The sequence below is a fragment of the Halyomorpha halys genome, unplaced genomic scaffold (assembly GCF_000696795.3).
Source record: "Halyomorpha halys isolate HHAL.00 unplaced genomic scaffold, Hhal_1.1 Scaffold633.1, whole genome shotgun sequence".
NCBI lineage: Eukaryota > Metazoa > Arthropoda > Insecta > Hemiptera > Pentatomidae > Halyomorpha > Halyomorpha halys.
In genome coordinates, this window is record NW_027112276.1 from 619,780 (window position 1) to 630,986 (window position 11,207).

At 27.6% G+C, this 11,207-nt stretch overlaps 1 protein-coding gene across 1 annotated transcript in view; it reads right to left on the reverse strand.

Moving 5' to 3' along the window:
* The window catches only part of ATP8B (ATPase phospholipid transporting 8B), a gene marked incomplete at its 5' end in the record, with an annotated part of 23,879 nt that overhangs the window by 3,046 nt on the left and 9,626 nt on the right, over positions 1 to 11,207 (reverse strand). The window contains 18 exon segments of the mRNA XM_014427356.3: positions 470 to 675; positions 834 to 982; positions 2,389 to 2,520; positions 2,608 to 2,711; positions 2,789 to 3,014; positions 3,093 to 3,316; positions 4,427 to 4,555; positions 4,630 to 4,763; positions 4,838 to 5,036; positions 6,636 to 6,740; positions 6,989 to 7,160; positions 7,610 to 7,801; positions 7,895 to 8,004; positions 9,355 to 9,520; positions 9,660 to 9,752; positions 9,843 to 10,005; positions 10,558 to 10,769; positions 10,853 to 11,027. Of these exon segments, the coding sequence (XP_014282842.3) occupies positions 474 to 675; positions 834 to 982; positions 2,389 to 2,520; positions 2,608 to 2,711; positions 2,789 to 3,014; positions 3,093 to 3,316; positions 4,427 to 4,555; positions 4,630 to 4,763; positions 4,838 to 5,036; positions 6,636 to 6,740; positions 6,989 to 7,160; positions 7,610 to 7,801; positions 7,895 to 8,004; positions 9,355 to 9,520; positions 9,660 to 9,752; positions 9,843 to 10,005; positions 10,558 to 10,769; positions 10,853 to 11,027 (2,887 nt within the window).

Sequence of the window (11,207 nt, forward strand, 5' to 3'; positions counted from 1 at the left end):
TAGGTGGATAATAATATTTTAATATATAAGTATTTTCAATTATGATAATACAAAATGTTTTGGAAAAAACTTAAATTTGACAAAGTCAATTATATAAATTTTTAAAGATTTTTGACAATAATTAATTTTGGATTTTAAGGAATGGATTAGAAAATGGAAAATTTGAGGTTCAAAACATTAACCAATTCATAAAGAAAATATGTATGAAGTTTTAAGGGTATTACACCCACCCAAAAAATGCTACAATGTATATATGACTTAGTGAGATAGTGCATACTATTATAATAAGATTTTTATTGTTCAGATTAGATAAAAAAATCCATCATTAATGGACACTAAGTCTATTTAGGAAAAAAAACCTATTTATGAAAAAGACCTATAAATATTAACTCTTACTGTAATGACTATAACTTTCAAAAATTCCAAATTCTTTATATATAAAATAAAATGCTATTTAAAATTTAGTTACCGTGTCATGGAGCTGGTTCATTTCCAGGCTTCACGGACGGGGAATGGAAACCCAGAAAATCCGAACGGGGTAGCTTCCTCATGATTTTTCCAGAAGTGATCAGTCTTCCAAAACCTTCTGAATGTGAGAACGCATAGCCCGACCTTATTGATCTCCTCGCTTTTCTGGCTGAAGGTGTTCTTAAGATATCTTGAGTATGTTTAGTTCTAAAAATGATACAAAATCATGAAGTGACTCAATTAAAAATGTATTTAAAACTTGTTATTTATTGATGGTGATGGTTGTTGTTGGTTGTATTTAATTGCTGTGTTAATAAAAAAACAGCAGACAATCAAAATATTTATAATATAACAAAACAAATTACCTTATGCTAGCGAGTCTTTGTTTTAGTCTTATCCTGTCCGACAATGAAGGAAACACGTCTATGAAGAAAAATCTGCATGCGAGGACAGGCACAAGTAAAACGACAAGGGTAAGGGCAGTAGTAAACCAAAAAGTAGATTCTCTCATAGCCTTCAGAAATAAAATAATATTATTTGTTGGTTTGTTATAAAGGAAAACAAAATACAGAGCAAAACAACAGATGCATATTTGATAAATATTTTCAAAAATCTGTGTAATATATACCTATATAATTACATTCTTTCTTTAATTTTTGAACCAGTACCCTCCCAACCTCCAATTTCTTTGTCATTAATCACTTCCTGTCCACATTCAGTCATATTCATTTAAAACTTGTAAATATGAATAGAAACATTAACTGTCCTATATTATATTATACAATAATATTTAATTCGAATCCCAGAGAATAGATATTGAAAGTTTTGTTTCTCATTTGAAATTTGTGAATAGACAGACAAAGAGATGAATTTATTTTTTACTTTTACAATATTCATTGAGATTCTTTAAATTATATTATGTTTTGGATAAAACAATGTATGTAAAACAACTTTTGTTAATCTTAATTTTTTCCTTTTTTTTTTTTTTAATTTTAATTTTAATATAATTAGAAAATACCTTATGGTTTATTAGATGATTTATTTGTTGTTGCCTTTTTTATTTATTTTTTTACATTTGAAGTTTCTAATTTTCATTTAAAATTTGTAAATATGAAAAGAAACATTAATTGACCTTCCTTTTTAATCATATTTATTTCAATTAACTTTAACAGAAGTTAGTTACTTAATGGTTTATGATATGATAAATGGTTTGATTTTTTTTTTTTTTTAATTTAAAAACATTATTGTTAACTATTTAACAAAAAACATTAATATAATAAGGATGCCAATAATATTTATTTAGAATCTGCAAATAAGTATCTAAAATCTTGTTTGATGCTTTTGGTAATAATAATTATTTGATTTTTGTTTTTATTGTAACATAATTAGAAAATATCTTATGGTTTATTGGAGGATCTATTGATGTTTTTAATGTTTATTTAAAACATCTTGTGTTTCCTTTTTTATTTTATCTAGTTATAAGTTAGTTACCTTATGATTTTTGATATAATAGGTTATTTTATTTGTATTGTTTCATTTTTATTTATTTTTTTTTACATTTAATAGAGAACATATTATTTGTTTTATTTTATTTTTGTTAATAATTATTGCCACTTTTTTTTTTTCAATTTATTACAATAAGAGAATACTTAATGTTTTATTATTTCATTATTTTTATTTTTTTCTTCAATTTATTATTATTAGAAGTTATTGATTTAACATAGCAGAATAAATAAATGATATTATTACTATTTAGTAATATGCTACCAAGAATTTGGGATAATAATTTATAGACTCAAGAGATGAAATTATAAATATGTTAAAAAGGTAGTCCTAAATTTAGTTCAATCTGTTAATAAAAATTTCAATCCACAACAAAAATAGTGCAATTAAATAATAAGCTATTAAAAATAAACATACCGTTGTTAAGGAGCCAACGTAGCTACCTCCGATGATATAATTATAAAAATAATCCAACATGAAATACCATCCTAAAGAGCCCCAGATTGTTATGTGATTGAAAACAGTCCAGTAGGATGTATCAAGGGCGACCTAGGAATTTATTTCATTATAAAACACAGTAACTAATAAAATATAATAAAAAAATTAATTTTAAATTTTTTTTCTAAAATTATTAACCTGAGCAGTAACAACAATGACTAGAATAGTAGCAACCACACTTCCGACTAGCATGTGGTCGGAAAGAACGTGCCCTTTCGGTGTAACTGCATCTTTATAAGTACCTGGAAATTAATTTTGTATAACAACGCATACCTAAGAAAATTTATCAGAATTGAAAATATAAAATTATGAAACATACCATAAGGAATGAAGAACAATATACATGAAGTATAAAAACCGTATAAAGCACTTCTTAAAAATTCTTTTTTATTAAATAACAAATTAGTATGACCAGGAGTGTAGAGTTGAGGATACATAATGCTGCTTTTATCACTCACATCTTGATCGAAAACACCAATAGCTAAGACTGGTAAAGATGTATAAAAGAGATTGTAAACTGCGATGAACATTGGATCAAATACTGTCTGTAATAATTCAAAACATTAAAAACTAATAATAAAAAAATATTATATTAGTTAAGAAACAATATAAAATATACTTACTTGAGCAGAAAAGCCACAGAAAAATGCATACCAAAAGTGACAAAGGGTAAATGCAAAGTTTTTATAGAAAAAATATCTTAAAAATTTGCACATTCTGTAATAAGACCATCTTCCATGAACTAGTAGTAATCGCTCAAGGAATCGGAACTGTCCGATAGAATAATCTGATGCTAACATTGCCTGGTTTCCTTCCAGGCCACTTATTCCTATTCCAATGTGGGCGGCTAAATAGAAAATGGACAGAATCAATAATGATAATTCAGTGAGCAAAATGTTATATCAAATGGATTTAGCTGTTAAAAGTATTATCTCTAAATTATTAATAAGATATACTAATATAAATATGCTACATTAGAAGGATCCTGGGAAAAAACAGTCAAAGTCCACTTTTTTCAAATTTATGCTTATTTTTATGTCTTTGCTTTGTTCTACTTTTAATGATCTTGTTTTTTCCATACAGAGTGATTTATTAAATAAAACAGAAATATCCAGTAAAACAATCTATAAAGTGTTTTGGACTCAGTACTGTACTATTTCTTGGCTGATCGTCATTCTAGATGATGTAGTCAAGATTCAAGCTCAACTGCCTGGGTCAAACTCACCTCAACAAAGTATAACCACTTTACAGAGACTGAATGAGCCCCAAGATTTTGTCGGTTAATATATAAGAATAAATAAATTACATGTCACAGTCTGATACGAACCCAGACCTGGGAGAGAGTAAGGAAGACTAACCTATTGAACTTTCCCACAACCAAAGAATAATATTTATCAATACTGACACTATAGCTTTGTTCCAATCTGATTCAAAACTATGATGAAACTAGTGTGTGCATGGACAGTTCACTTTTTCTATTCTAAATCTAGTACCCTGCATGTGTCTGCCAGTTTGATAATATTTATGACTCATGTTAGAACAAGCCTTATATTTCTATGCAATTCATTGTCTAAGGATCATAAATAAATTCATTAACAGTGTTGATAAGTATTTTACCAGAAGAAAAAAAACATAACAAAAGATGGCTCTCTCATTTTAGAAAAAAATTATTTTTTCTCTGCTTAGTAATATTTCTACTTAATTCCAGTTTTTATTTTATTTATAAATAATATAAAATCACTTAAAAAATTAAAAGTATAATGAAAAACTTAAAACCGTAAGACATTTACTTTAATTATATATCTAAATGCTAATATAATGAAGTTATGAAGTTTTAGAGATACAATTTTTAGGCTTAAGGTGGTAGATCCTTTAAGTAAAATAAATTATTTCAAAGAATGTTATACCCTAATTTAATCCTAGTTTATTATATAACATTTTAATTGTTTTTATTGACCTTTTATCATTGAGACATCATTAGCACCATCACCGATAGCTAGAGTTACTGCTTTTTTAGTCTTTTTAATGAGCTCAACGACCATTGCTTTTTGCAGAGGAGTTACTCTGCAACATATAACTGATTTGCCTGTAAAAAAAAATTAGTAATTAACCTTTCTTTAATGACTAATTGAACAAAGAATAAATAACTTGATAGCTTACACATCGTGCTAACTTCTAAAAACATTTTTTCAACTTGTGGATGAAATACATGAACTAAAGAGTGTCCATTCATGACGAGTGCAAATAATAAACTAGTGTCTTCTTCAATATCAGGCTTATGGTAATCCGTTTCCCTAAAGAAGATATAATAGTTATTTCTTGAGGGTATAGAAGGATTGTATATGATATATATTATATTATAACTTACGTAAAAGTGACTACTGATATAGCTGGTGGGTGGTGTGCATTGTTGTTATGCTGAGCCATTGGATGGCCTCCGAGCAGAAGAGTATCACGACATTTTGCCAATTGTTTTGTAACTTCTTCCACTGTATGACCATCGACAATCATAACTTCCATCTCATCACTGAGAAGTTGGCAGGAATAGCCGATGTTTATAGCAGTTTCTGTAATTTCAGTGAAAATATTGAATTTTTTGTGAAACACTGACATATTTTGTGAATTGGAGTTTTTTGGTATCACTTGATTTTTTAAACAATAATGTTGGTATCGAGTTATGGCAAGAAACTTCTGGGTGGACAAAAAAACAATGTAACTAAGATATACTTTAACAATGTAAAAGTTTTTAATTTGTTAGTTACCAGGTTTTATGAATGATTACCTCAAATACTAAAAGTAACTCATTAAAAATTAACAAGTTTTAAACCAATGACATAAAAACTAACATTTCTTTGGAAGTTAATTAGGCTGAATATGTTGAAAAATCTCCTAGGCTTGACTTGATTAGCTGGAAATTGATTCATCCATACATTTTATAAAAGGAAAAATAATCTGACTTATAACTAGCTTACTGAATTTGTTAATGATCAAACTATATTTCATTTCTAATAGGAAATATGTACATTATAAAATTATTTGGAGTTGAGTTTTGGAAATTTGATGGTGTAAGCATAAGTAACCAAATTTTTCTAAGAGATGGAATATTATTGCATATCTTCTAAGACATATTAGAGGGTTGTTAGTGATGCCTATAAAAAATAATGAAACTTGGTATAGTAGTCGGTTGACTTACACTGAACGCTACGGCTCTTGGCAAGTATATTCAGTCCCATGTAACTGTAGATGTAACCATACAGAAAGCTCTTACATCTGCACATGAAAACATAAAGATAGTATATCACTGTTTTCAAAAGAGTCTTGAGTTTCGTTCAGATGCGGAAGACACCTGACAACTATACCATGTTTTATTATTTTTTATAGACATCACTAACAATCCACTAATATGATTAAAAAGATGTACAATGGGATTGTCTTTTAGAAAAATAGGAGTATAAGATAAGGTTATTTCCGTAGTCGGGATCATTTTTTAAAATTAAGTTTTTATTATTAAATTACACATTGAGTTTCAAATAAAGAAGTTAAAATTAATTAAAACTTTTTAAAATATAATTTTCTATTAACAAAGCTAATGTAAATAGTAAGTATCAATTTACAAATTTAAAATGTTTTGTAAATCTTGGCTGAGTAAATAGCAAATTATATTTAAAATATTTGTAATAATTTTAACTTATTTCTATAAAAATCAATGTATAATTTAAAAAAAAAACTGTCGATTGTGCATTATTTTTATTTTAGAAGAACAAGGAACTTTGTAATAACAAAAAAAAAAAATCCCAAAACGTTTTCAGAAATGTTAAGGTCAAATAAAGAAGTAATAAAAAGGCATAATTCTATCATAAAAAGAATAAAGTACTAATAAACCCTTTTGAACTATCAAGTGAAAACTTATAATTTTTAATTAATGTATCCAAGGTTTCAAAATTTAAATGGCTTGTTAAATTGGCTTCCAAACTTCAAATATAAAAAGCTAATAAATGCTAAACTAAATTTAACATTAAATTGAGTTCACTTTGATCTGAGATTATTAGTATTAGTATATTACATTTATTATAATGGTTTATTCATAAGACAAAACAACTTAAATATTAATATTCACAATGCTTCCAAATAAAGTTAACTAATGAAAAAAAAAATTGTAAACATACCTTGTTTATCGCCAGTAAGGACCCAAATTTTGATACCGGCAGCACTTAAACTGGCAATCGTTTGAGGAACACCTTCTTGTAACTTATCTTCAATAGCTGTTGCTCCTGAAATGTAAATAATGAAGCATTTTTTGAAATAATTAATACCACTGACTAATGATTTAAATCATTAATGTCATTTTCCAGAAAATTGGCAGATAATTTATTTAAAGTAAATATTTCATAAATTCTGGCTGTCTGTTGTAAACCACACAAGATAATAAATAGAATGAGGAAAAAAATATTTATAAATTTTAGTAATTTAAAAGACATATTCTACTACTTTTAAATTAATTTTTCATTAAATAACTTACCGACTAAAGTCATATGATTTTCAATCTCATTGTAAATAGCATCAAGCTTTTCATCCCTGTTGTCTAAAGAAAGCGCTGCTTCATGGTGCCTCGCTTTCCATTGGTTAAAGTACTTCTCATCCAAATCCCTCACCGCAAGGCACAGTGTTCTTAGCCCATCACCAGCAAATTTCTGTAAAGTTGCTAACTTTTATGAATTGTAAAAATTTACAGAGATATAAAAGTAAATAAATAAACTTCTTAAATTCAATATTTCTTAAACCCACTAACTATAATGTGGTGGTGATGAATCTTTATAGGAAAATACAGTATAAATATAAAATGGTCAACTTTTTTTAAACATGGAGAGTGAATGATGAATACTACATGGGGTGTTTAATGTCTTTACACACTAGACTTCATTAACTGATCTTAAATAGAAATTTTATTTTTTATTATAACTATTTAAAAAAAAAAAATTAATTGTTTTCTTCTAGTTTTCATAATAGCTACAAAAAAACAAAAAAAAAACAATACTTTTGTAAGTTTCATGAACTTTATTACCAAAATATTGCATACAAAATATTAATTGTTTTTAAATACAACTATTGTTATGGAAAAAATTAAAATAATAATAATTACATTCAAATGTTCCTGAGTCGCTCTTTTCAGTTCATTATCTCCAGGTTTTAATCTTTCGTAAATAACATTGTCAGCTCCTTTACAGTACAGTCTTAATTTCCCATTATGGCGCAATATCACAGACATACGTTTCCTAATATTATTAAAATCTAATATACATAATAGTTCGTGAACCTCCTTCTTTCCTAACATCTGTAATGCCACAATAGAATGGATATTGATAAAATATAATCAATAACAAAAAATAAAATAAAATAATCGCATTATTGACAGTATTATTCCAACCTCAATAGTGATGCTATTAGGACTTCGTTCTCTAAAAACATAGCCGAAGTTCCTTGCTGCTGAAACAAGTGCTGCTTCATCTGGTGACTGAGCTTGATAAATTAACTTTCCTAAAAATACAAAAATAATTATTTGATCTATTCCAAGAAAATTATTTTTCTTATTACAAAATTATTTTTTATCCGAAGATCTCTGGTCTGAGGATGGTGCAGTGGAAAGATAATATAAAAGAAGTATACTTACCTTTTAAAAAATAAAAAAAGATGTTGAAATACTCTTTCAAAATGAAATGTGCTTTTACAATGGGCAGTTCTGAGAAAAGTCATTTCATTCCAAACAAATGAAAAAAGAGAGGTTGTATGAAATAATCATGACAGTTTATTCAGTTTAAGTTTATTTTTGAAAAATACAAGGAATTCAGTAAGATCTGCACATGACTACTATACATAATCAATTCCTAGTTTGATAGGTTATTGGTAGATCACTTATGACTGTCGTTTTAGAATCATAGGAGTCCAACAAGGAAGTTTAGCCATATATCATGCTGGAAGTGTATTATGTTATTCAGAAATGATATGTCAGGTTTCTGAAATTTTTGATAAAATTATTATAACAGATGATGATAAAACATTGATCACCAGTTCTTGATTTAAGGATTCATTCATACCATGACTTTTCATTTCTATTATAGGTTTTCTAGAAATAGGGGGTTGACTACGACATATAAATAAATATAAGCACATAGGTTACATCATGATTAAGAATTTATCAAGAAATTTTCGTTCAGAGGATTATTTATTATACAGTGAAAACAGAAAGGTGACTGAAACTATTACATGATCTCTTCAAATATTCATCAAAAGCGAAAAATCTAGGAAATCTGGTGGCCAGAAAAGACCTCTAATGAAGAGCTCTGGAGAAGCACAGAGTAGGTTCCTGAAACAACACTATAGTGGAACCACCAGAAGAAAAAGACCTAGGCCAGACAGACAAAACATGACTAGAACCAAGACTGATTTCAGCTAAAAGAGCATATTGGAATTCTTTGATGGATACCCTACACTCTACTATTTTTTTAAAGGAAAAAATTGAATGACTGAGCCATGTAATCAGAATGTGAGAGGAGAGGACAGTAAAAAGACTGTAAGATGGGAATCCTGATGGAGTAAGGTCTCATGGAAGACCAAGGGAAGATAAAAGGAAGTGTACTACCAACAGGGAGAACTGCAAAAAAGTGGTTGTGCTCACCAAGGACTGTTTTATGCATCTGTTGCACCTATAATGATTGACTATAATAAAAATTCATGAAATAAAAACCAAATGGGATATACATTTAATAATTTATCAATATATAAATATATACAAATATTGCAGTAAATCGCAACACAATAAATTTTGAGAACAAACTGAAAAAATTTAAAATAAGAAATAATAATGAATATAATTAAAGTATGGTTTACCATTTTTTTCAGCAGACATCACAGTATGACAAAGAGCTAATACTTTGAAGAACTGGACTACATCACCATTTTTGTTACTTCTTACAGCTTCTAAAAGAGTTTTATCAAAAAATTTAAAAGTTTCTTCATAATCTTTGTTAAAGGAAAAATCTACAGCCTCCGTGTCCTGGAATTAAATTCAAAATGATTATTCATAAACATATAAATGAATCGTTTACAGGAGGAAGATAAAATTTCCATCACTGGAATTTTAATAATAAAACTTCCAATCATCTTAGTATTTTTTAATAAAGAGATATACTAACCTCGCTTACTTCTAACACTTCTCCCGTGACTTTATCGATAAGATCTCCATAGGTCTTTCCGGCAATAGAACATTTATTGAAAGTCATTATATTCTAAATAAAAAAAAATATGAATTGAATAAATCCGCAATATATTATCTTATAACAGAGATTAGGAAAGATTAATAAATATGAATGTCTTACTTGTGTCAGCGTTCCAGTTTTATCAGAAAATATATATTGAATTTGACCTAATTCTTCATTTAGAGTGGTTGTTCTAGCTTTGGCTGACATCTGCCTTTTTTCGCAGTACATTTTTTCATCCCAATTAATCAGAAAACTTTGTAACAACCTTATAACTTCGACACTGTAAAGTAAAAAAAAAAATTTATGAAGAGAAAAACAAGTTTAACCTACCATATAAAGTAAGACCACCTATATAAAATGACCTGAACTACAAATACAGTGTAATTGCGGCAATTCGAACTAATTAGTACAGAGGTAATGTTTGGATTACAGAAAGTATTAGAAAAAATCAACAATATGAATGTACATAACTATTTTTTTACATATTTTATTGAAAATTTGACAGTTTGAAGTTTTAAAAAATTTGTTTTCTTGTACATCTTCTGTTCATTTATACTGTTCAAAAATTCTACCAATAAATAACCTAAACCGCTGGTGATTTTGGGAATACTTGATTTCCAGTAATGCTCCTGGTGGATTAATTTTGGTTGGATGACCTTTTAATTGATATCGGGTAGAAGTAAAAAAATTAATGAAATTTACAATTTTATTATTATTTTTTGTTGCACTTCTGTTTCAAACAAAAATTCTTAAGTTATGGATTACATTGAACAATACTGCATACGATTTTGATAAAGATGAAATTAATGAAAGTTGGAGAAAATATACTAACCTGACATAAAGTGAAATTGGCACCACAGTGTTGAGCACGATAGCATAGGAAAAGAATACAAGTAATGATATGATTGTTGCACCGCTGACTGGGTGACTTGGGACGAGTTTATCCCAAGGCAAATATATTTGAAAATATCTTCCTGTCATTGTTTCCCAAACACCACATGCCGCCATACAGAATAAGCATATTAAAATGAGAAAAAACACAATCTGGAAATTAAAAAAAGAAAATATAATTTCAGACATATTTATTCTAATATTATTAAAATTAATTTTATTTATTTATTTCTTACTCCAATAATGATAAAATTCAAGAGTTTGTCAATGCTTGTTCTCTTAAACTTTGTTTTGCCTGAATTTTGCATTAGCTTGGTGTCCTTTCCGGCAAAAATGACCACACCGTAGCACCAATCTGTATTCCTTAAAACACAGCCTCTGAGCAAGATTTTGTCATTATCAAGAGGATACCTGAAATTGTAAAAAAATTTATATAAAAAAGAAAATTATATCATGATAAATCATCTCCTAAAACAGTAAATTTTATTTATTTATAATCTTTAAATTTCTTTCTTGAGACTGGCAATTTTTTTACTAAATAATTCAAAAACACTATCCAAATTATAGTCTCAAAACATTTATTTCTTTCAC